This window comes from Anomalospiza imberbis, chromosome 8, assembly GCF_031753505.1.
Source record: "Anomalospiza imberbis isolate Cuckoo-Finch-1a 21T00152 chromosome 8, ASM3175350v1, whole genome shotgun sequence".
Taxonomy (NCBI): Eukaryota; Metazoa; Chordata; class Aves; order Passeriformes; family Viduidae; genus Anomalospiza; species Anomalospiza imberbis.
In genome coordinates this window covers 1,464,701-1,491,164 of record NC_089688.1, presented here as the reverse complement: position 1 = coordinate 1,491,164, position 26,464 = coordinate 1,464,701, and the positions used below count along the sequence as shown (strand labels likewise).

The following is a 26,464-nucleotide window of genomic DNA, read 5'->3' as shown; positions in this document are numbered from 1 at the left end:
TAGCTACATCCATGTTGTATATTACAAAGAGCAGCAGTATTAAAATGAATAATTAAAATCATACCCAGAACAAAAAAATATTTAATGGCTTCTTTTAATGCAGAAAAAGCCCACTAGTGCTAGTGTTGTAAAACCACAATTAGCGTTAGCACACAGGTAGGTGGTTTGCACAACTACTCCACATGAAAAGACAGACACCCTTGAGGTTGGACAGGTTGTCTGCTCCTTACTTAATCTTAACTTTGGTTTGTCTTACCAAAGTTTCTGTACTGTGTAACAATGACAACACAGCTGTTAAGAAATCAGGATGTTTTCAATAAAATGACATGACAGACCAGTCAGCATTTATAAAATGCACTATGTCAAACAACTCCTGAAATTTTAGTGCACTGAAACAATACTAAACTATCTTATTACATTTAGCTGGAATAGTTCAACAAAGTAAGCTTAACAACTTAATTTTGTTTGCATTTTCACTAGCTTCATCTTACCCATACCATCCAACTTACTTGCCCCATTCATCCTACAGCATGTTAGTTTGCAACAACAGAATTAATCACTTATTTCTATTCAAAACATTCTAAAGATTAACTGAGAGAAACAGTATCAATATACTACCTGTTACTTAAAAAAACCCCAAACAACCCAAATCATTAGCCATGAGTGCAGCAAGTCTGTATTTTGATATAAAAACTAGGATATTTGCATTTGAAAGACCAGTCTTTTGTTATCATGAAGGATAGCCATCTTAAAAAGTGTGGAAGGAACATGTTACCACTGAAACTGAAGGTTCTTATAAGTTTACAGGATTTTCAGTTTCAGCTGAGGTATTCTAAAGTTTAAAGAAAGAGAGGAAATCAAAACTTCAGTAAAGTACGTATAAAAATTCCAGTTTTGTTAACTTGGCTTGCAGTTTAACGTTGACTTCTCCCATGAAATTTCAGATGCCATAAAACCTGTATGCTAAAAACATTTAACTGTTATGTTTGAAAGTATGAAACTGGGAACAGAAGGAATTAAAGGGAACGTTCAATGCAAGGGAAAGCACACTTTTTGTCCGCAGACTTGCGCAGGGAGGCTCAAATAGGTCTACAACATGCTGGAGAGAAAGAGGAAAGAAAGGACATGTTCTGTGCTTTTAAAATTAGCTAATCTGCTTAATAGCTGGAAAGCGGCGCTACCCAGCGTTTAACCCTTCGCCTTCCTGGACTGTATGACAAGAAAATGCCGCTCAAAATGGGAGGGGATAAATATCAAACGATCATCGGTTACCTTTGGAACTCTTTGCTTCCTCCTCTGAGGCCTTTTGTTTTCTGTTAGGACCTAAAAAAACATCAAATTGCAGAATGTAAGTTGTGGTCACAAAGGCAGGCAGACACCTCCGATTTTTATTATGGAACAGCGATATTTCTGCAATACCCCGAGTGCTTTACACGCGGCCCCTCCACGGGCCGGCGGCGGCTCCCGGCGGCCCGTCCGCCGCCCCCGCGGCGCCGCTCACATCGCGGGAGCCCCGCGCTGCCCCTCACGGCGGCGGCGCCCCTGCCCCGCCATCTTTGCTTCCTGCCGCAGCGGCGGCCGCGCGGGCGCGCGCCGCGTGCGGCCCCGCGGGAGCGCGCAGCGCCGCGCCGCGCCGCGCAGCGCCCCCTGGCGGCCGCCCGCCCGAACAAAGGGGCTCCGCGCGGCCGCCCGCAAGAGCCGGCACGGACCCGCCGCGCCCGCGGAGCCGGCGCCGAGCCCCGGGCACGGCCCGGGCGTTGCGGACCGCCCGCCCCGGGCACCGGGGCCGCTCGGCTCGGGCCGCGATGAGAACGGGGTCAGGCGAGGACACGGCCCCCGTGCAGCCGCACGCGTGCGCACACCGCCGCGCACCGCGCGGCACTGCCCCGACCCTCTCCGTCAGCGGCGCTGGGGATGCATCGCCGGGCACCGGCGGCCCTGGCGGGGCTCCGCAGCCGGATCGTCCTGGAAAGAGAGGAAATCGCCGCTCCCCGGTGGCGGCCGCAGCCACAGCCGAGGGGACGCGGCTGCAGCAGCCCCCTCCCGAGCCTCGGCCTGCGGCCGGGACTCTACGGGCGGCGGCCCGGCTGGAAGAGACTCCTCCGTCTTCATCATTGTACTCCCACAGCCCCAGCAGAACAAACTACTGCCAGCGCACTGCCGTGAGACCGGCCCCACAGAAACAGCCCGTGCAGCTGCTCCCACAAGCCCACCTGCTCAAAGGGGCCGTCGGACGAAAGGAGGACGGAGGGGCCACAGCTCTACCAGCGGCCTCAGCGAGCCCTCACGGATCACAGACTGCCCCTAACCAGGGGCAGCAAACCAACAACAACGCACCTAACAGGGCGGTCACCCCAGCTTCCCCGACACAATTCGCACCTGACTTCCAAACCACAACGCTGGTCATGGATTTATGCACTCAAGATGAAAACCAGCAGCAACATCTTTTCATCAGCTACAAACTGCAATCTGTTTTCTTATCTAATGCTACACGGTAATGTAATTATGTTCACTTATTGGTGCAAATCAGTTAAATAGAAATGCTCAGACGTGGACACACTACTCATTCCCCAGTGGAACAATTAAATCAGAGAAAGCTGTTGTCCGTTTTTTCTTGTCTGATGCTACCTTGTATCTAAGCTCTTCACTTGTTGCATCAGAATGACGTATTAAATAGGATTTAGGATAAAGTAAAATTAAAATACTCATTTGTATTTTTTCCCCAAATACCCCAAGTCACAAGGGTCTTTTTTGCACATTAAAAATGAGAGAGTGGAAGTCACATACACTTAAGTGATCTACGATCATCTTCCTAGTTTTGGCTACTTAAGATGCTTTACAATACAGGGCGGAAAAAAGGAACAGTATTTTGTTTGCTTAGAAACCTAAGACCCCATATTCTGATTTAGCCCCCAGACTGGTGCATGCTCTGGACAGCAGTTTCAGGTTTCCTTGTAACCTCATGTTAGAGGTCCTCAGACACAAGGAAGGAAAGAAACCTCTTCAAACAATTTCCCCATAAAAGCTTTAAGAACCAACACAGAAAATAAGGAGCAGTGAAGAGGCAACTTGTTAAATACAGCCTCTGAAAATAACTAGAGCACAAACTAATCCATCTCACTGTAATTTAGGCCGCATTATAGTCCACACCCAGGAACACAGAAATGGCAAAGTACTGTGAGCTGTAATTATTTTACACTCCCACAGAGTATGAGTGTCAGTGTAAAACAGGAGTAAACTGCACAACCCCAACTCCCTGCCCTGCATCTGTGGGGTAGGGAAGGCTGAACGCAGCTTTGCTCATCACACACATTACCAAACTCCTCTAGCCGTGTGCTACCCCCTTACAAAACTCTCAAGTATCCTACTCAGGAGTGTTTTAATGTGCACTCATTTTAAAATTCAACTGGCTTAAAATATTTCTGGAGTCTATTGTAAAATAAATACCACAAAGTCTAAATTTTTTTATTATAGCTGGGCCTGGCTGGAACACAAGAATTCCATTTTGCTTTTTTTCTTTTTTTTTTTTCAGATTTCAGCACTTGGTTTTGTTCCAAAGCAGAGCAAAACTTTCAAAAATTCAAGAGGAGACAAATGGGATGTGGGAGACCAAAGTTCAAACCCCTGGTCTGCATCAGGCAAAAAGCCCTTACCACCAACATGCTCTAATAATTCTCATCCCCTTTTTAAGTTCTAAACAGAAATTTCATTTCTCAAGCCTCGAGAAACTTCCCCCAAAAACAGTTGCATTAAGACAGATAGTAGCTGTGAGAAGTTCCTGTTCATTCAGCATTTTCCATTCAAGGAATGGCTTACTGGAAAGTTCCCAAGCAACTTGAATTGCAGCATCCTTTTTCAATATGTCTGGGTTTTTCAGCAGTGTGTTAAAAACCCACAGACAAGCAGGCCCTTATTGTTATTGAATATTTCATGTTACTCAGATTACAGCAATTAAATAAGATGTCTCAAAACACCTTGGGCAACCCAAGTGAACCCACACTCAGTGATCTCATTTTTTTGGTCAGTTTGTTGACTACAGGTCCCCCTAAATCTAGCTATTTAGTTCTGATAGGAATTAAAGCTCTCCCCGGCAGATGGTTTCAACCCACGTGGGCTCCCTGCCTAGGCAGGACCATAAAATGTGGGCACCTTGCCTTGACAAGCCCTGCAGAAAGCAGCCTTGGAGACGAGGGCTCCCCACACCGCCAGTCCAGCAGCAGCCCTTTAAGTTTATGGCCCTTTGGGAGCTGTGGGGTCACGAACCCCTACAAGTTCAGCCCCAGACTGGAGCTGCTCAGCCTGACGGCCCCGTGGGCCAGGGCAGCAGCTCGCCCAGGAGAGCACGGGCGAGCTGGAGGCGATCCGGCGCGGCAGAGCCCGGCACAGCCGCCACCAGCAGCGGCTCCAGGCTCCGTCTGCAGCACCTGCCTGGCCAAAACGGGAATCCTTTGGCCATGGAGAAAAAAATAAAATAAACCATGAGCCACCTTTCCTGTCCACATGCTACTTCGGAAGCCTACAAAATCCTCGCGCCACACTGCAACTCATGAAGACAGCCCTGACGGTATGCAATGCAAAGGCAGCAAAGCAGACCACTTCTTGGAATTAAATCTGCTTTTTGGAACAAAATAGCTACAAAATAGCCCTCAGTAACTGCAATACTGTTTCAGAAAACAGCAGCCTTTAAAGACAAGACGAAAATGTGGCAGCGTCATAATCCTGTGTGGGTAAGCTTCTCAAACTCTTCACTGTGAAGTATTCCTGCATTATTCATTCTGAGAGGGACAGTAACCCAAGATAAAGCCTTTTTCCTCTTCTTATGAAAGCTTCCTTACATTTTATTTACTGGGCTGCCCTTTCAAAAAAATTCAATAAGCAAGAAAATGTTTTCCCTAGGATTCTTCTTTACCAGCTCCAAACCCAACATGCACAGTGTGAATTCTTCAGGAAGAGGGGCATTATATGCAACAATATTGCTACACACAGGGGCTGGGAACTAGAGCCCACAATATCCAGACTTTCATGATGTCACATCCCTGCAAAACCCATTACATTCAGGAAGGTAAAATATCACTTAATGTTTATGTGGCTGTTATTTTTAAATGGTATTTTTCAAGTCCAATATAGTTTTCAAATCTTTATCTGGATTATGTGTGAATTAATGGAAATAACAGTAACCTAACTATTGCCAGTTCCAAACATGCAACTGATATTCTCCAGGGGCTGAGTGCTTGTGCACACAAGGGCATGGGTGTTGGAATATGCACTTCAGTTTACCTCCATGGCTTCCCCCAGCCAGGCCGTACTCCCTGTAACTGTAAATCCACGTAAGTTCTTAAAGAAAACCAACACTTTTTCTTTCCTAAGCAGCAGGTAAGCTGCCAACCCCCACAGTGGCTATACAGCCATTTAATGCACACTGCTCTCACTGACTTCACTGGGACTTTTGCATTTTTAGTTAGAATGGGGGGAGAGAATTCCTTTAAGGCAAAACACCAACATTTAAACTATGCTCCTGCTCTATCCCCCTGCACCCTCCTCCCAGTGAATCACCTCCAAAAAATGCTTACATTCCACCAACATGAGAGAAAGCATGACTCTTCTGAATGAGGAACACACTGAAGCCAATCTCATTTCTTTTAATTATTTCTGTTCACTTTCCAAACCATGGACAGAGACCTACAGTTTTGGGCTTTCCTCAGCTGCTTTCTATTTGAAACACATTACTGTCACAGAAGTCCCAGTACTACCAGTCTGGGAAAACAATGGAATCCCCTGCAATCTTATCTAAAGGATAGCTGCTAAACTGAGTGATAGCACTCCCCATCCCCCAACACCTTCCCCATTTCAACACCTTGAAAGAGCTGATATAACATTGTAGAAATCCATTCTCATTTCCTCAGAGCACAGTTTCTAGAGACTGAAAATGAAGCAAGGCCTCTTTCTAGGAATATCTGAAAAGGCACCAGGTTTCATTCAAATACAATTTTATAAGAAAATACCTGACATGTTCTTAAATGTCAGGAATACTTCATTTCCCCCGTGCAGCACCCTGAAATTTCATACAAAATTTAACAAGAAATGAAGAAAGCTTCTGGTGCAGCTCTGAATGTATCATACAGAATGTGGCCACTTTAATGAAATAAAAGCACACCGAAGTAAAAGCTGCCAAAGAAAATAATAAAAACAAGGAATCTCTCATAAAGAAAGTAAAAGGAGTGCCCAGAGAGGACAAAGGTGAAGAGGCAAAGCTAATCTGCAAGGAGTAGGTCAGGCTGAGCAACAAGAAAAGTAGTATGTTTAGCCTGGAAAACAAAGGTCGACAGAAAAGCTGGAGTGCTTCCTTTCACTGACCCTGCCAAAACCCTTTTTAAAACATGGCTTTTAGATCACTTCCCACCTCAACTCCACAAATCGTCTCCCATGAACTCCTCTTCAATCCTGCTGACTAAATATACAAAAGAACAATGCCACTACTCTTTTGCTGTAAAAGGTCAGGGTAAGTGTCTACCACCTTTATTGTTTTAATATCTATCTTAAGTCACATTACAGCTGTCCCTCTCCTCACTTATTTTTTAAGAGCATTAAGGAGCAGCTGAAACAGAAAGAGGTTTTTGAATGAATTCTGAGCCAAACTGTTTAAGCCTACTTCCCTAAACATCAGATGTTAAAATATACTTCCCCCACAAAGGAGAATACATCATATTCCCCTCACAGCTACAGGACTCTTCTTTCTGCCTGCCTACCTTAAAACCAGAAAGGACTTCTCTGCCAACCCTGGTAAGCACAGGACAGAGCAGTGCAAACAGGAGCTCTCCTGAGACCTCTGCAGCTGACGGGAATTCCTACCTGCTGTAAGAACACACCGTTTTAATGAAATTGCCTTTGAGAAAGGTTTTGCAGGTGCATTCTCCCCAGTGTGAACTGCTCCTCTCAGAGTACACACTGGTGTGCAGAGACTTGAACCTCAGTTTCCCACATCCCAAGGCAAATGTCCCAGTGAATTAACTACCAAGACAGCTTCTCCCCTCAGTGGTTCAGGTACTATTGGATCCTATGAAGAGAACACTCCCAGCAGGACCTAGCACTGCAGAGTCTCACTGCAGCTCAGAGGTCAGGGAATTCAGTTGGGATGTGGGAAATCTATGTTCAACTCCCTACTTACCTGATTTAAAGCCTGATCTTGAAACTGAAATCCCTCAGAAGGTCAGTGCTGTTATCACATGGGCATACACACTTTTTCCCCTCCTCTTTGTTCCAAAAGTTATGACCTGGGTTATAAAAGTCTGATGGATCAGAAAAATGAGTAAGAAACACAGAAAAAAAGAAAGTATGTATGGCGAATGTGGTAAAAGACAAAGAGAGAGAGAAAAGAGAAGTGATATGAGAGAAACAGAAGAATAGACAATTAGAAAGGCAGAGAGATGCAAAAGGGGAAAATGCAGCTACAACTTGGTCCTGAAGTTTACAAATTAATTTCCACTAAATCTGTCATCACAAGCAAATTACTTTAATTGAACCAAAGAGCAGACAGTATGCCTTCCTTTGCTTTTAGCTTTCAGTATTTTAAAATAACAACATTCTCCCTTGTAATTCACAGTCTCCTAAGACTATCCTCAATCTCCCTCCTCCCCGCATTCTGTGCCTAAATCGTCTCCATTTCTTTATGCACTCCAGTTAATCCATTCTTTTGGCCAATATACCAATATCTGGGACACAGAGTTAAAGCCATATTTACCTTTGATTTTACAGATTTATACAACAGGAACACGACTAACTCCAGCTCACTCTAACCTACAGTTCTGTAGATGACAAGAGGAAGTTACTGTACAACCTGTTAGCACCAACAGTAACTGAACTCTCTGAAGCTGTAATGTGGCCAGCATTTCCCTTTGCAGAATTTTAAGGTGCACCTCAAGCCTTAATAGAGTGACTTAATTTGCAACTTGTCTTACCTCAAAAGGTAGCATGATTGGTGGTGGTGGCTTTTTCAGTTCTTCACATTTTCTCTTTTTACATATCCGGTGACTAGTTTTGCGCTTCCTGCAGCAGCTGCATTCCTCGCAGTTTGTTTTCCGCAGACAGGGCTCACACACTCCACAACGCCTTCGTTTCTTTTTCTCCAGCATAGGGAGCAGAGATGAATATGGAAGAGGGTAATCACCAGCTGGATTTTTAAGAGAGTATGGCCCTGAGGCCTCAACTGCTTCAGTGCTGTTGCTCACGTTGTCCTGAACCAAATTCAAGCTTACTCCAACACTTCCCAGCTGTGATGAATAATCATTATGCTGCAGTCTTGAGTCAGCTGGCAAATCTGCATTTATGGCTTTTTCTGAGGCAAGAGCAGAGATTTCCATGCTTGAAGGCAACTCTGAAACAAAACCTGCAGAGAACTGTCCAGAGCTTTCGGCAGAGATTTTATCAACTGTGCTTTGCTCTAAATCTGAAGATAAAGTGGGGACATACCCTGAATTCAAAATTAATGTCTCTGCATCAATACATTTAACAAGCTGTTCAATGTCCTCTACTTCAATATTGTTTAAAGAGGTATTGGAGACTGGTTCACACACCCTAAATATGTTCTTTGTGTCAAATTCTGAATTCTCTTTTGTAAAGCTCAAATCTGAATTTGAATCAAGGTCTCTGTGAATGGGTACAAAATCCACAACCAGTTTCATGGGGTATTGTGCAAGTGAGCTTGCACCTTCAAAACGTAAAAGCAAATTTGATTCAGAGGCAGCTACAGAACTGGAATTTGAACCAATGTCTTTATTCTCAGATTCCAAATCCCAGCCTGCCTTCAAACAGGAATCTGCCAGTGACCTTGCATCTCCTAATAAATGTTCTTGTGAGTTAAACTCAGAGGTAACTAGAGATGCAGAATCCAAGTCTTGTTCTCCCCTAGGTAGCACCATGTCCAACCCTGCTCCAATGTGGAATTTGGCAAGCGTGACCGACTCTATCAGTACTGCTGAGCTGAGGCCTGAGGTATCAGCAGAGCTGGAGTCAGGTTCTGTACTGTTAGGCACCACATTGAAGGGAGCCTCTGCATGCACCTTCAAGTTTGATTCAGAGGCAATTCCAGAGTCAGAAGGAGAAGATGGAAGCACCAGTGCAGCACCTTCAACAAATGCTTCAGCCAAACTACCTGTATCAAGATCACTGAGTATCTGCTCACAGGGCAGGTCTCCATGCTTAGATTTCACCTCTGAAGCTTCTGTACCATCATCAGTTACCTGACTGTTTGGAATGGAATCATCAGTTTCAGGTATTTCTGCCTCCTCGTCCTGACTGGCACATGGGATAACAGGCTCTTCACCTGCACTACACAGACAGCCTTCTACAGGCAGAGCAGCTAACTCATTTTGAGCTAAATCTTGTTTCAAAGCTATTTCACCTGTTTCATCATTTTTCTCTTCTACTACTGCCAGGGCTTCTTCTTCATGTTTTTCCTTTGTTTCTAGCCTTTTTTGTGCTGCAGCTTTCCTGGGCTTTGCAATTACTGGAGTTTGGGACAACCTTCTGGAGAAGGAGCGGTTACGGAGAGACATTGTAAAGCCATTGATGCTGAAAGAATCCTGGTTGTGAAAAAGGATATTGTCAGCTTTCTCCAAACTCACCCAGGATGCTCCAGACAAGGTTCTGGTTACACTGCTCCGGAGAAGCCTACCTGAAGAGCTCATGATTGGTTTCTTTTCTTGCTGTTTTTTCTTAACATCTTTTTCTTGCACTGGCTTTTTACCTTTTCCAGAACTAACAGCTTTTGTGGAAGCCTTTGTGGTTTTCTTTCTCACTTGGCTAGATTTCTTTTTGCTCTGGTTAGTTTTCCTTTTGCCCAACTCTTCTTTTTTGGCTGATCTGGAAGGCCTCGCATGGTGAGCCATGTCTGCGGAGCAGGAGGAATGTTAAGAGGAGAGATGGAAAAAAATCATGAGCTCTTGAGAGACCTCTTCAGTGGAAAACTGCATACTCCCATTGCTGCTTTCTGTGCTCATACAATGTCAACTCTGAAACAGAAGAAGATACAAAACAGCATCAATATATTTCTAATTAAAAAGGTGCACATATATTCAGCTGATCATTTTTAGTATTTAAAAATTCAGAGGTAGAATCAGAAATAGCAGTATTCAGTGTTATGTTCAACTAGCACAAAAGCTTTTAAGAGATTAGTATGCTACAAAAGAAAAAACTTGCCTAAAGGCCTGTACCACAAAGAAGCAAACTGAACTCAAATGACCAAGCAACATCACATATTTACTATTTCATGTCAGTACTAAAAAGTTTGAGTTTACTCAAATTTATTAACAGTTCATTAGCCAATAAACTTCCCTTGAGTAAGGAGAAGTTCATATTTATCAGTGCAAGGACATTCAGGAACAAAAGAACAAAGCTGAGTTTATTTTTGTGCGTACTCAGTGTATCATCACCAGAGCGTCTACCATTCTTTCACCACCGACTGGTAGCCCACCGTGGTAAAATTCCAGATAAAATGGGATAGGTAACTAGCTCCCCAAAGTGATCAATCTGTGATTTTACAGGGGAACGGGACCAGGGAAGAATGGTCATTCCCAGTGTTATCTTCCAGAATACCGTCACGACACACTGTATTACATTCCAACCCTTAATTCCATACTGTCTGCCTATATCATATGTTTTATGCAAGGAAAATGTCTCTGCTTCTTCACTAAGACTTAATTTACCTTCAAAAAACCACCATACCTCTTTCCCAGGCTTTTGTCCCCAGTCACAACTGCAATGCACAAGTCCCCCAACTCCCCAAGTACAACTGAATCATCTCAAAAGATACAACAAATTTCTCATGCTCCAAACCAATTTCCTTCAAGGTGGGATTTTTTAAAAGTAAAGCAATTCTCGCAAGTACATATTTTTAAGTATCTATAGAAGACTCTTAAAGTTTTATTTAGCTTTTTGAATAGATCACATGGGTAGACAAGGGCCCTTAAAATGGGAACAGGCAGAGTCAGAGCCTCTAGAGTCTCCAGCAGGAAGGCACCTTCCCTTCACCATCATTCCTTAAGCCTCCTCTAGGCCTTCTGCACTTCTCATTGATGGGAAGAAGCCAAGAAAAGGAAGAACAAGAAGTATGGGGATGATGTCTAAAATCCTGACCTCAAATGGAAGTAAAAGAAAGGGCATTTGGCTTCTAAAGGAAATAGAAAAGGAAAGAAGAGAGCAACCAGCTTCCAGACATCACCACTCCCTCCCGAGACCTCAAACCCCACCTTGAAGCCAATAGGGTGATCTCACAGAGGCTGCACTTCCCCACAGCCTGGTCTGAGCTCTGCTGAAGGTGGGGAGAGTTTTGCTAACGCAGCCCAAAGAGCACTGCCCTAAGCACAGCCAACTCACATGGCCTCTGTGTGGGGCCACCAGCTTGCTGCTCCCCAAAGCAGCCAGCCTGTTTCTGGCCACCTGTTTGTCACAGCCCTCGGCCGGCTGCCCCGTGGCCACAGCACCCACCAAGGCTAACAGTAACTCCCCAAATTCTTTCTGAGTAGCTTATTTAAAGCATTTTGAAGCCTGGCTCTTGTTTACTCAGCTGTAGCAAGCCAACTGACCCTCTGTACTACAACAAACAAACCAAATATCTTATCTAAACATGATGTGATTATCTTATATCACATCTTCATATTGCATAGCAGATGAACATGATTACTGAGACAGCAGTTTTTTCACACACACAAATCCAATTCAGAGCTAGCAGTGCTGCACAAGACAAGGCTAAACACACTTCTCAGGTCAGCACAGAAAACAGTGCCCACCAAACACACAATAAACAAGCTGAATAAATAGCATCCCCCCTCCACAGCAACACATCCAACCTGGAGAGACTAAGCAGACACGTGCAGTTGTTTATAGTCATGGGTGAAGCTTCAAAGGTCACAGAAGAGACCTGAACAGCTCCCACAGAAGCTCTCCATAAAAGCTGGGTCAGACAGTGAAATAGTAAAACAAATACAACACAGAAAGGAAGGTAATCTGAGTACCCCCTCCCCCTACCCTTCTCTGGAGGCACATGGGGGAAGGGGGACATGGCCATCAGGAGTCACTCCATGAATCAAAGAGGGCATCACATCAGCAGGTCCATGAAATAGTTGTTGGCAGCCTGCAAAAAGCCTCTCCAGCTTCTTAGGGTTGTGACAGAGACTGGGATCCTCATTCCAAAGGATGGCCTGGAGGGCTGCAAAACCAGCTGGAAGCAAGCAGCGGGCACATCTGCAGCCATCAGCAGAGGAGCTACATAACAGTGGCAGGAGAAGAAATGTGAGCTACTTTCAGAGCCTATCGCCAGGAGACCAAGGAAGAAAGCAAGCCATCAACAAAGGCCAGGCAACACGGCAATGTGTGAATCAGGAGGGGGACTGAAGTGATAAAGTCTTTTCTCTTTATCAGCTCTAAAACAGAAGCAGAATGACCAGAGGATACAGGAGGTCTGCAGTGGAAACAGTGACTGGATTTTTGAGAATTCTAAATGTGAATGATGCTTTGCTCATATTGTTTGCTTACGCAAGTAGCAGCTGTTACTGTAGAAGTTCAGGAATCATGACCGACAAAATTATCTAGCAGAAGCTTAATTTCTAACAAATTGGTAACTTTTTAAAATCATTACTACAATTACATGATAATACGTCTTTACGTGCATTTGGACAGGGATAGGACATGGGGGATTAGCTTCAAGGTGAAGGAGGGCAAGTTCACATCAGACACGAGAAAGAAGTTGTTCCCTGCGAGGGCGGTGAGGCCCTGGCACAGGCTGCCCAGAGGAGCTGTGCCTGCCCCATCCCTGCAAGTGTCCAAGCCCAGGTTGGATGGGACTTGCAGCAACCTGGGCTAGTGGAAGGTGTCCCTGCCCATAGCAGGGGTTGGAATGAGTCAATCTTTAAGGTCCCTTCCCACTCCAACCATTCTGTGGCTGCACATTTGAAAATCACAGAATAGTTGCTTCAGGACTGAAGAGGCAAGATCATCCTGGAATTCTTTGGTTGGTCTGGTCCTTTTTTTTTTAATTGTTTTAATACAGGGAAACACACCTGTCTGGCAAGAATGTAGAAAACTACCAATGCCAAAGCATTGCTTCTCTTCAGGCCCAAAATTATAGAGGCTATGAACAGAGTGGTTCAAGACTTCCTTTTTTTTTTTTTTTTGCTGAAAAAAAGAATGCTGATATTCGTAGGAAATTGCCTGGCTTTAAATGCTGCATTATAAAAGATGGCAAAGGTTTTGTTTGACTCAGAGATGGCAATACAGGGCCACAAGAACAGCAAGATTTTCATCCATTTTGTATCAGTTTTGTGACTGGAGTGACTTTAGGTTTTTCAGAAGAGATCTGAATAGACCCCCAAAGGAAATTTCTTGGCAAGTAGGAGTTGATGCTTCCCTTCAGTTATATTTGTCTGGAACTTTGAGTACCCAACCTGCAAGGTGATCTTACACTCTCAGGCAAAATGGTTGCCAGCAAGACATCTCTGCTTCCCTTAAAAAACTCTAGTCTTGAATACTACTCTGCTGAAACCACCTTAACTGCTAGCTAAAAACTGTCTTGACATTTTAAATAACCTGTCCTCTAAGTTACATTGCTATTTCTTTGCTTCTTCTTGCACAGTTAGGACCAGAGTATTAGGTAGCTGCCAGGTTGGTTTTCAAGTTTTGTTTCCTGTAACACTAGGAAATATTTTACCTTCCCTTTTCCATTTAAAGCACTGGCAAGGACTGTTGATATCTGCAGCAGTTGCAAATCATCTTATGCTGCTTCTTAAGGATATCAAATGGCTTTACCACATTGGTCATATTTCACAAAAAGCAATTAACTGTATTTCCAAAACATCTATGTGGACTCAACAGGATAATAAAACACAAATCTCATGGGGCAATACAATAACTTGTCAGTCTTCCATCATCCTGGAGAGAAACAAACTTACTTCAATGCTTTCTTCCGAAAGCCAAAGCAGGTGAGACCTGCCTAGCCTTCCCTGGCAGGGGAGCACAGGCGTCTCTAGGATGTCAAAGGGACAATAGGTGACAGGAGGTTCTGCAGGGAACTGCCCAGGATAATGTCAGTGCATCCTGAAGCTGTCTGTTACTTGATGCAACTTATCTCTCCAAATCCATGTACAAAGCTGAAAGCTGGTTTTAAGGGCAGTTGCTTAAGTTTTGCTCATTCATGGTAATAAATCTGGAACAATTCCACTGACTGCTATAATCCTCAACAAACACTGCTAAAAAGCTAATCAAAGGCTAAATCTTTTAGTCCTGTCTCCTCTCAAAATTCCAAACAATTAGAATGAGAATTCTACCTACAAAGTAATTAAGGAATTTAACCCCATACTGTCAGAATGCCTCCAGAAAAAAACAAAACCAAAACCAACACCCCCCCAAAAAAAAAAAAAACAAACAAAAAAACCAAAAAAAAACCCAAAAAAACCCCAAACCCACACACAATGTTTCACTTTACACAAATGGGTAAAAAAAGATAAAGCAATTTTCATTCTAGAGACTGTGTCAATCAAGATTCTGTTACATAACTTGATTCTTCATGGAAGATGGCAGGGGAAAAAGAAAGACAATAGAAGATGTGTCCTCATAACAAGCAAAGGCAGTTTTTTATGGCGTTGTGAAAAATGGCATGTGACCCCTGAACAAACAGAGCAGTATAAGGAAAAAAACGACACAGCTAGCAGCCACTAGTTTCACTAGTCACCTGGTTTCACTACAGTCAGATGTACTCAAGTACATTTTGTTTCAGTGTTTAGGTATCTTTTAAAAAGTCCCTTGAGATTCGCCCTTAGGAGAAACAGATCCAGAAGCTTTCATAGGAGCTGCTCAGTAATATGCAGGTCCCAAGCAATAAGGGCCACAACGTGACTAAGCTGTCACACAAGCTCAGATGCACAATTTACAGTTCAAAAACACCTCATCTTCTGGCAGCAAATGCTCTAGAGAAAGATGCAAGAGACATCAGAGAAGACAGACGTTAAAAAAATCTGCCCCTCAGGTGCAAAAGCATGCCATATCATCTGCATACTCTTCCCAGCTGCCCCAAAGCCAACCTGCTTTCCAACTTGGCCTAGTTCCCTGCATCTACTCATTGCTCTGTAGAACACTTTGTATATGAAAAGAAGGGAAATGGGTTAGGAGGGGAGAATCAGCTTTAATTTTCCCTTTCCCCCTCCTTTAATCCTTGAATACACATTTGGCTTTGGGTAAGAAATAAAACTGAAACTTCTCATCCGCCCTCTCGGTACCATGAGTTACTTCACACACAGAGGCCTCCTCGCTCCATTTTCCTCCATAGAGGTTTTCTGCTTTATGTTACAGGACTATGCCACTCTTAATTAACCAGACATATTTCATCCACATATATTAAACTCTGGCTTAAGGTGACACTTTCCAGTAATGCACAAATGTGGGACAGGCACTGCAGGATGCCACCTCAGTTTCTCACAGACAAAGGCACATAAAGCACAGGATGATGCTGAGCAGACCAAGCACCAAGAGCTTCACCCTAAATTTTCGTCCTTGCTGGCTCCAGAAGGCCACCTCTGTTTGGAGGATGAGGCAGAGCTGCCATCCCACTGTGTAAGGAGCTGCAGGCTGCTGTGAAATAGGCACGCTCCATGAATCCAGCAGGAGATGTCCATGGTTAGCATTGTGCAATGACTTCATGCACCTTGGAGCCTACACAGTGAGTCACACAGATAAAAAGATGCCACAAAAAAAAAACTCCTCCCAGTTTAGAGAAAGCTCTATTAGAACAACTAGAGAAAAAAAAAAAAAATAGAACTGAGGCAAGGAACTGCACATGCCTAAACCACAAACCAGATTAAGCCTCAGACAACTTGAATCAAAAATCAATTGTGAGGACTCACACCACATGTGCAAGTATCCTCCCTTCAGCCAGGCAGGAGCACCGGCTGCCTTTAACCTATGAGCAGTGCAGCCAAGCACTGACCTTCACGGGGGAATGATAAAAAGTAAAAATATACAAAGTAAGTTCTAAAGGCTCATCGAAGAAAATCCCCATCCACCAGAACACTCTAGATACATTTGAATACAAAAAAAGTAAGCAAAGCAAACCAAACACCCTAGCCCATCATACGCCCCTCTGATTCTGCGGTTTAAAGCACTGCATTTCTTTTTGATAATATGACTCCATTCTTCAGGAGGTTTGCCTTTTCTTAAAAACAACGACAAAAAAACCCACAAAAAACCCCCACCACCATTAACTGAATCAGCTTATCTCAAACTCAGCTAAAAGAAGGGGGAGGTGGAGGGAAGAACCTTCAGGCAAAGATTAAGCCTGGAAAATTTCAGCCTGAAAGGTGTTTTGAAATTTTAAGTATCTGAAAACAGAAAGCAGGATGGAAGGGCTTAGGCCAGCTTCAACAACCACAGGTAAAACACTATTAGTGACAATTCTTAATTACTACACAGTGAAGAATTAGGTCTTCCAGCAACTGTGAACATCAGCGTTCCTCGGTACATCTCACCTTGAGTTCTTCCCAGTTACCTGCTTTGCACAAGCCAGTCTGCCCTTGTCTCCTCCAAGCACAACAGACTCTCATCTTGAGGGACTGACCCTTATCCCAAGAGCAACCACCACAACCCCTTGTGCTGGCCGAGCAACTACTTCAGAAAAGCATAAACCAGCTTTCTCCTCCTCTACAGTCAGGGTCGACCAGGCTACCTGCCCAGACCAAGACTTAATGCTCAATTTTCCCAATTCAATCTGTTTTCCTAATTCGTGTCGACTGACATAATGAAAACAGGGTAATAGCTTTCTGCGTTTCCACAAGAGTACCTCAAAAATCATTGAGCACACCTGGGGAGCACTATTATTATTTGGAATATTACTATTATTGTTGTTGCTTTCACAGGTTTTTCCATTGTCTTGAAAATTTTGAGAGACACCTCTGCCTTAGAAATCCACTCAGCCATGTTTAAATACCTAGCGGTGCGATCTTTGCCCATTTTGCCATTATTGCACTCTAATTTCTAGAATAAGAGCTCCTTAGCCAGATGCACGCTGGGGCAGCCCCCTGGCCAGCTTGTTTACAGGAGTCGAGTCCCACCGCCTCCCTCCACTGACACTGGTGCGCTCACGCCCGGCTCCACATTCCCCTCTCTCCTTAAAGGAGTAGCAATCTCACCACGCTGGCTAGCTGCTACACAGGCCGAGATACAAGTGATGCGGACTACGTTGCCCTTTAAATGTCTTTGGGGTGCAGCAGGATAGGCTGGCAGAGTGTAGGACAGGCTGGGCGCACAACTGGCGCGTCCCCTTTGACTGCTGCTGCGCCTGGTCCCGGCACAAGCCCAGCCGGCTCCCCTGCTCGCCCCTCGGGCCCAGCAGCCGTACCTTCCTAAGGTTAGCTGCTCCTGCCTCCCAGCAGGCCGCCTCGTCCTTTCTCCTCACGCATTCGGCGAACCACATCCTTCTCCCCCGGTTCTTTCACGGGCACGGCAGGGAGCGTTCCCGCCAGCACCAAGCCTCCAGTTGCCATAAGACCAGCACCTCTCCTCCCCAGCTCCAAGAGCAGCTGGACAAGCACTGAGCGCCCAGCAGCGCCCCGGGGGCTACAGCCCTGCAGCGCTCCGGTGCCTTTAGTGCAGGCAGGCGGACCCCAAAGCAGGAAGGAGCAGGCAGGGCCCTCCTGGGGGGGTGGCAGCGGCTCCTCGTGGCCCGGCCCCGCCGCTGGCCGTGCCTCCCCAACCCCGGGAGCCCTCCCCGGGGCTGCAGACAATGGGGCCGACCCCAGCAGCGGCGGCGCTGGGGACCCGCAGCGCCCATCCGGACGCGCCCGGCTTCTCCCGCGGCAAAGACGGGGAGCCACCCGCGGGGACGCTCCCCCAGCCCCACACACCAGCTGCACCTCCACAGGGTGATGCTGCACAGCCCTCGCTCGCCGGGTTTATGGGGCGGCGGGAGTGGGCTGCGGGGTTTTTCCGGCTGGCCGGGGGCCCCTGCAGCCGGGCAGGGTCCCTTTTAATTGTTCCCTGTCCTCCACGCAGGCTGCAGGCAGTTTCTCTTGCCTGGCGGGTTTTTCCAGGCAAGCTCTGGCTGCGGCAGCTCCAACACACTCCAGCACAGCCAGGGAGACCGGACTTCTTCGCTTTTTCGGCCAATAAACTCCGTTTTGCATTTGAATAACCCTCAGCCTGCCTTCCTCCTCGGCAAGTACGGTCCGAGCCGCGGGGCTCCGAGCCTGGCCGCGGCGGTGCCTCTACCTCCCCCTCCCCACTCTACCAAAGCTCAACTTTGCAACTAGCCAAGGGGATAAGAGAGGGGAAGATTGGAAAAACAGAGGGATCAAAAAAAAAAAAAAAAAAAAAAAGGAAAGAAAAAAGGTGGGGTTCCGAGAGCAGAGGTCCCCGTCGTTCCCCTCCTCCCGCCCGCAGCAGCCCCGGGACCCGTGCCGCACACGTACCAGGGCTGCGGCGCGGCCAGCCCGCAGCTCTCAGGAAGGGGCGATGCCGGCATGGCTCGGAGCGGGGCGAGGCGCGGGTCACGGCCCGGGCCCCCGCGGGCGGGCGGCTCCCATGGCGCGACGAGCCCAGGCGCGGAGAGGAGCCCCGGGCCGCGAAACGTGCTCCGTGCTCCGGCGGCGTCGCCCCTGGCCGGACCCTCCGGGAGGGAGCGGGGAGGGGGCGGCTCGGCAGGGCGCTCGCCGCACCGAGCCCTCCCGGCAGGCGGCAAAACGCGCCCTGGATCCCCGCGGCCGGAGCGGGATTCGCCGCCCCCCACGCCCCCGCGCTCCGGGGTGACCCGGAGCGGCCCCGGGGACAGGGAGAGCGGCGGCGGTGCCCCCACGGCTGCCCACGAGAGCCTCCGTCGGCGTGCCAGGCTGGTAACGCCGGGGGTTATTTAACAACAACAACATTAAATGACTGCAATAAGAGAAAAAGCAAATTATCCCGTTACATGCGGAGGCTGTGGTTTGACGCCGCATACCCCCCGGTCAGCCACGGTGGTGGCACTCCATAAAATCATCCCTTTTCTTTTTAGCCTGGGAGAGGGAAACCCTGGTGAGCCGTGACAGGCGAGGGGCTCACCCGGGGACAACCCCCTTCCCTTTACGTGTGCCATCCAGGAGGACCCTTGAACACCAGCGTCCAGCAGGGCCTAGCCGTCCCACGGATGGAACAAACACTCCCAGAAGCATGGGGAAGGTGCTGGCTGAGAAGGAAGATCTGCTGAGCCGCCCTCTCCCTTCTGCAAGGAGGTAAAACATAATGAGCCTTTCTCTTTTCCCCATCCCCCACCTCATTCATTAAGAGCCACTGACGATATTTGCTGCTCCTTCCCAGAGGGAAACGGGTGAATAAAACGTTATGGTAAGAGGATGACTGACTGCTTCCACCCTTCATTATCACCACAGCCTTTTGTGAAAAGCAGGCCACCAAATCTACCATCTCTTCAGACTGAAAAACAGATGTTGGAAATGGGATCTGTGAAACAATATACCCGAACAGTAGTTTTTCAGAAAGGCTTCATCATTATTATTAAGTCTGTAGCTGTTGCATTATAAAGCACTTCAAGTGTGAGCCAGCCCAGTCAAATGTGAGCCTGCAGAGAGGCTTTTCTGCTGCACACAAGTGAGCAGTACTGTCCAAATCCATCCATTCCTAGAGACGCTTTCAGTGCCAACGTTTTGCTGGTTTAAGTGACAGGTGATAAAGAAGCAGAGGCACAGATCTGCACAACTCCTTGTCACTGCTGCTCTTCAGTGATAGTGGGTAGGTAGCCTATCACCAGTTTGCACTTCCATCATCTTCCCACCTGCCCTACATATCCTTGCATCAAGAGAGAAATACAGTCTGGGGATCTTTGCCAAGCTCACAGACACTTCAGTTGAAACAAGGTGAAACCTACACCATGGACACCTGAATTTTGAACAGTTGCCCTCAGTGGCAGGGAATTTTAGCAATGTACAAGTTCTCTTTGCTGGGTGTAACCATCCCATCTCCTCCTCAGGGCTGGATATCAAGACTTATATAATTCCAAAGACTTGTCCTGCTAAAATATAAGGTAGCACAAGCTATTTTTGTAAGATAAAATAACAGGTGATTTGAGAGGTAAAAGAACTATTGCTCTTAAACTGCTGCACACAGCAGAAGTTGAAGGAACTGGAACTCGATAATAAAACCCCACATAATCAGAATATGTTTCCTGGGGAAATGGCAGTAAGTTAGAGGTTATGGGCTTGAATAAAATGCAGAGCAAGAAATTAGTAACTTGAGGGAAAGCAACAAACAATGAGGGCTAAGGTTTATTTAGAATAAACAGGTTAACAGGAGCACCCAAGCATCAACATGCACAATCACAGCTCCATCAGAAACATGCTAAAGGCAAGGAAACAAACAGGAACTAACAGTTGGTCATTTTCACTCCTACAGACCTATATGCTTATGGTCTGAGGTCTTCCATCCTGGGAAGCAAGTAGCACCAGATCACAATCTTTTCTGGCAATAGTAAGATACTCAGCCTACCAAGACAAGCTGAGTATAAATGTTTAGAAAAAGATCCCACAGTAATGACTACTTGGGCAGAAAAACAGCAGATGAAATCCTTTCACTAAAAAACAAAGTGAGGCACGTGGAGGGAAACATGGAAATCACAGCTTATGACTTAGCTCCTACCATTTAAAATAGAGATCCTGGTACTGTGACAGGTGCTGCAGTGAAGCTGCTCTGTGTGCTTAACTGGAGTGTCAGGGATCATTACAAAATAAGGGGAGAAGTGAACAGGAAACACCCCTACACCATCATTATTTAGCCCAGATCTCTTGTGCACTTTTATCTCAAATATGATGTGCAGTTCTGGTTTGCTTAAAAGGTGCAAAGGGAAACTTGAAAGACACATAAGAACATAGCAATTGTACCTAAAAGCACATGGAGCAACTAAATACATCAGTATTTCCACCCTAGAAAGGCAGTGATCTGGATTAAATCCTGACCAATATACTAAAAAAAACCACCATGGGAAGTAATATCAGAGCGAGATACTAATCCACTCAATTTGTGTTTAAAGAAACAATGACTCTTTCTCTAAAGCAAAGGACTAAGGCAATAGATCAAACACGTAATCAGAACATAGACAGCAACTTCATACAACATGCTTTCAAACCACAGAACTCCTTACTACAGCACACTGAAGAGGCAAAAAACTTGAAGTTTCTTTCCTTAAAGCAAAAATAATGCAAGAAAGTTTAGCCAAAACCACACAACACAGAAGTACTATTTTAACTATAGGTTACTTGAAGCTGAAAGAGTGCACAGAGGTCTGTGTATGCTACCCAAGCCTCCTTCCCCTGTGTATATGCTACTGGCTATTTTTCTGGGTAAGCTTTTAAGCTGGTGGACCTTTGGTCTGACACAGTGCTCCTATTCCTATGCTATTCTCCAGAATAAAATACAAGTTAACACCCACCTAAAGAATGAATAAAACTGAACGGCATGGCACAAAGCAATAAAGCGCACAAACCTGTACGTAGCCCCTCACTGCAGGCAGCTCTGGCAAAATTCGAGTCTGTGGTAAAAATGAGGGAGCTATGAGGGGCAGCTGCTCACTGAGCAACAGGGAGCCCTACACAACAGCCAGCAGGACAAGGACCTCACTAGCCAGCCTCACTGTACACACACAGGGTAAACAGAACAGGCCCAGGGGCACCATCTGCATTCAGGCACAAGGCCAGGTAATAAAACAGCTTCCAGAAGATGAGGTAGGTCTGAAGTTTGACTAAGAACTCGAGCTGTAGGTCATAAGCAGCTCCAGAGACACATAGAGTAAGGAAAAAGACACACAACCCAAATGAATACTGAAGGGTCCATACAGACTAAACAGGGCCAAGCCCAAACCAAGGCACTAAAAGATTCCTTAGCCAGAGTAGAGCTTAAATAGAGCCCTGGGCCCATGGGCAGAGGATGTGGGTGGAGACTCCAGATGCAGCTGGTCAGGTCCATTAAGACCGATTAGTGTCCTCAGGACCTTGACCCTGGAAACAGAACTATTTAGGTATGCTGTCCCTAAACTTGTTCTGCAGTCATCTGGATCAGACCTCTGCAACAGGCACAGCATCAGTCCAAGATAAGAAAGGTTGGATTGATGCTGAACTTTAGCCCTTCACAAACCAAAAATTCTGAGAATTACACTGCAAAGACACCTGTGCTACTTTTTAAGGGACAGATTTGATCTAACCAGGCCTATCTTAACTAGCCCTGCTTCCCTTGTAGTGGAAAGATGATACTGAAACATTAGGGCTGTTTGTTTGTGTGATTACAAAACACGGATTACAGCTTCCACTTTTTATCAAAGCCTGCCTCCCATTAATTAGCTCAGACTCCAGCACAACAAAGTGACCAGCCTGCTCACAGCCTAGATGTGACTACCTGTGTGCCACACTGGTGTGGGGTGCTGTGCCTGTGAATCCCGGTGAACACAGGCCAAACACTGTTAATGCCTTTGAATGTGTCATACAAATGATCAGATAAAGCACCCACAGCATTGTTAGTTGGCACTGTCTGAAAGAGTAAAATGTCTTGAACAACATGAGTTTAATGCAGAAACTCTTGAATTCTAATTGTGGTTTTGACAATCACTTCCTCATTTAGTCTTTCTTGGCCCTGGTTCTGTAGATAGTATCTACCTGCCTGATTGGCACTCAAAACAGGTTAACATTTGTAGGTAGACTGAACACAGATACTTTAAGCGTTAACACCATTTTATGTGAAATAAGACCAGAAGGGACTATGATTCCATCTTCTGATACCCATTATACAGGCCCACTGCATTTATTCTAAATATTTCCTGACAGATGTTCCTGACCTGCAATGGACAGCAGTTTGCTGCCAGTTTCTATTTCCATTGGAAATCTTGGCCCTTACTTCACTGCATGATTGTGCATGAGTAATAAAAAGCATGACAGCAGAATGATTGTGCAGTACCTTGCTGGTAAACACTACATCTGGCGAGACATGGTTAATTGTGCATGCACAGACCCAAGAGTTTTGGATGCTTCAAGTGTGCTGCCCTTTTGCAGTAAGCCATGTGATACAGGGGTCACATAGGGCACACCTCTTCCTGGCTCCTGAAAGAAAGGAAGGGACATGCTTAGCCGGAGAAATTTGGCACCCACTGTATTTGCAGATTCAGTAACTGATCAGTCAAATATTTCTGTTCATTAAAGACCTCACTGACAGGGCCTGTCAGGGTCCGGAGGGTGCTAACAAGGCTTAATGGCCTGACCAGCCCCACCTGAGGCCTCCATCCACACACCTGATTTGTGGGCCCTGAACTCCATTCAAGCTCAGGCCTGGCCAGTAATTGCTTCCTGTCTAAGCGCTGGTGTAGGTGTGTTTGTTTTGCTAGTTGGTTCTGGTCTTGTTATCTGGATTTGGTTTCTAGGTGATGCTTAGGCTTGCCTCTAGCTCTGTTTTGGGCCTTATCCTCGGTTCCTTTCTTGCCTCTGGCTGTGCTGTAGAGGTGTTTTGTGCTGCCCCTGTGGCTGGAGCCTGTTCCCAGCCCCCAGCTCTGCCTGTCCTGCTGCAGGACTGTGCCCTGTCAGTGGAGGTGCCTCCTGTGCTGAGCTGGTGTTGGGCTCCTTGCTCACCTCACCTCAGAAGAAGCACTTCTGGCTACTTGCTGACAGAGGTAAAGAGAGTGCAGGACAACACAGTGCTGAGGAACTGAGATTTGCTAAAGCTGTAATCTGCAAGCTGTGATTTTTGTGGCAGAAGAAGAAGAATTATTGTGTGGGGAAAGTTCTGTACTCCTGATATCTGTAGATATGGTTTGGGGCAAGTGAACAGGCAAATAGGCATCTATTACATCAGATCACTAATTAGTAAAGACCAGAAGCAAGCCTAAAGATTTAAAAAGCTTACAGAGGTATGACATCTGATGTACAGCTTTGTACAGCTATCCCCAAATAGGGCTTAGTGTACACCAGCATTTTAAGAGCACTGAAAATAATCTTTTCAGCAACCACTACTACGAGGACAGTTTACCTAATTAGAACCTCGACAGTCTACTTTAATTAATATCTATTTAGAATGTGCTTGGAAAACCAAGCATCTTTATCAACAGAAAAATTTGGAACAAATTACAATTGCTGAAGCAACCTACCGGCTTGATTTTTTTTCTTCAAATTTGTAATTCTGCTCCTGAGTATTGTCATTTTAATGTCTTCTGCTGCTGATTGTTGATTTACTGGGGGAGGATGCCACAGTATCACACATGAGTGTAACCCAAATGCCATTAACATTTCTGATGACTTTTAAGAATACAGCATAAAAGACATGCCGCCAGAGAAATTCTCAAAAACATTTTGAGGTAAAATGATGAAGTGATAACCTGGAGAATGTTAAAATTTAAAGGTGCAAAAGAACTACTACAGGCTCTAATAAAGAAAACGGACCTTGAAAGCACTTTATACCAGTAAGTATTTAAAAAAAACACCAACAAAGCTAGTTATATAAAGCTCATTGCTGAATTCCTTTGTGTGTTACTATATCTATGTAAGATGTTCTGTTTAGTTTTGCAATGCAAATTTTTATTGCTTTCCTAAACAGTATGCACACATGGGGCACCCTTCCCTAAATTATGAGGGTTAAGGAAGTATCTTCTTGAAATATCCTGCCCCTAGCTAAGACAAGTGACAGCCCAGCTATGTGATTATTGATTTTTCTAGTCTGTGGTGAAACCCTAGAAACTTGATGACTTTCAGCTGTTAGTGCAGTTGCAATGCTTTTCTGTGTGAAATCAGTAAATTAGACTCCTACAGCTGGAGCTGTTAACACAGTATGGTTGCTGTGGTGGGAGGAGGCTTTTCCTGAGCAGAAACCCAAAAGAATACAAACTGGGTAGAGAAAATGGCATCAACAGTGACTAAAAAACCCTGTTTCGGTAACTCACAGAACAGTTGGCTTTCTATTAGCGACTTACAAAGGGTGACTTCAACAACAAAAACATTAATTTTGCTGGTATATTACAAAAGGTAAAAAGGCTTGAGGGTTTTCTGCTGTAAAGGACTTATTTAAAGTTTTGTAGAAGAAATCTGTTCTTTTTTTTAGTTGTGGGAGAGAATGAATATTGTAACAGCCATTTCTCACATAAATAAATGACACAATGATCAAACAGAGCAAAATGAAGTTTTTTTTCTGATTCTGACACATGCTTAATTTTAAATAATATAATCTATTAAAGAAAAAAATGAGTATTTTTTCTTGAAAGCAATCTCACACAAGCAGGAAACGAAAATATTCTGGCAATTTTTTTTTTTTTTTGAAAGTGATTTCTTTTACTTGGGCAAGCATTGAGATCTGTTTGACTGTTTTCTTTGTGTTAGAAGACTAACTTTTTAAGAAGGTACATTGGTATGTGAAATACTTGAAATCTAGGTCAAGACATATGGGGCAAAAAGTATGTAAGGAATAGGTGAGTAACTGCAGAAAAATAATAGAAAAGCTGAGAGCATGAGCTTTCTCAGTAGCTGTCACCAGGCATCAGGTGTACACTCTTTCCTTGCTCTGTGCACCAGCATCCAGAGGGAACACTTGTGTTTTTTCTTCAGTAGCTGAAGACAAAAGGTTAAATACCTCCTCATATTTATTATTAAAAAGGAATTCCTTATACACTGTAATCAACAGAGACATTGCAGAAAATCTAAAAATTTGTCCAAAATGTTGACAGCTGTGGAATCATAATGTTTGACTGATTCTAAAACCGCTGATTTTTCTTTTTTTCATTGTTTCCCCTTCTGATGCCTTTTGAAACTTGCATATAAATAATCATTCTGAGTATTTTTTGGGGGGTATGAAACCCATAATTGTAGACAAAAGCAATATTCATGTTCTAGCCCGAAGTTTAAGTAGCTATTAAAATGGCTAAAAAGAAATCGATGCATTTTACAGTACAGTCCAATTGGAGCTCTTTAGGTTTTGGTTATGTGCACCCATAGGTCTAAACAGACGTATTTGCTGGCGAACTGCGCGGATGACGGCTCTTAAGGAGCAGCGAGCGATCCCCGGGGCATTAACAAGCGGCTTCCGCGCCGCACCGTGCCCGGAGCAGGCAAGGGGTGCGCCGCGGCGGGGCAGCGGCCGCGGCGGGGCAGCGGCCGCGGCGGGGGCCGAGCCGCGGCGGGGGCCGAGCCGCGGCGGGGGCCGAGCCGCGGCGGGGGCCGAGCCGCGGCGGGGCAGCGGCCGCGGCGGGGGCTGAGCCGCGGCGGGGGCAGCGGCCGCAGCGGGGCAGCGGCCGCGGCGGGGGCTGAGCCGCGGCGGGGGCCGAGCCGCGCCGGGCCGAGCCGCGCCGGGCCGAGCCGCGGCGGGGGCCGAGCCGCGCCGGGCCGAGCCGCGGCGGGGCGGCCCGGCTGACGCGATCCGCAGGCGCCGCGGCGCGGCTCGGCGGGGCCGCCCCCAGCTCCGCCCCTGCGGCGCGGCGGGGGCG

General features: G+C 45.9%; 1 protein-coding gene across 5 annotated transcripts in view; it reads right to left on the bottom strand.

Annotated features, from left to right (window-relative positions):
* TET1 (tet methylcytosine dioxygenase 1) overlaps positions 1 to 19,242 on the bottom strand; it is a 67,121-nt gene extending 47,879 nt beyond the window's left edge. The window contains exons 1-3 of one of the 5 annotated variants that reach the window (XM_068196872.1): positions 19,097 to 19,242; positions 7,956 to 10,007; positions 1,273 to 1,323 (exon numbers count right to left, since the gene is read on the bottom strand). In XM_068196872.1, coding sequence (XP_068052973.1) covers positions 1,273 to 1,323; positions 7,956 to 9,884 — 1,980 coding nt within the window. In that variant the 5' untranslated portion in view covers positions 9,885 to 10,007; positions 19,097 to 19,242. Of the gene's footprint in view, positions 1 to 1,272; positions 1,324 to 7,955; positions 10,247 to 11,130; positions 11,226 to 18,446; positions 18,668 to 19,096 lie in introns of those variants that run through there. The other 4 variants (XM_068196869.1, XM_068196871.1, XM_068196873.1 and 1 more) reach the window with 4 other exon arrangements.
* Positions 19,243 to 26,464: the final 7,222 nt, after the last annotated feature.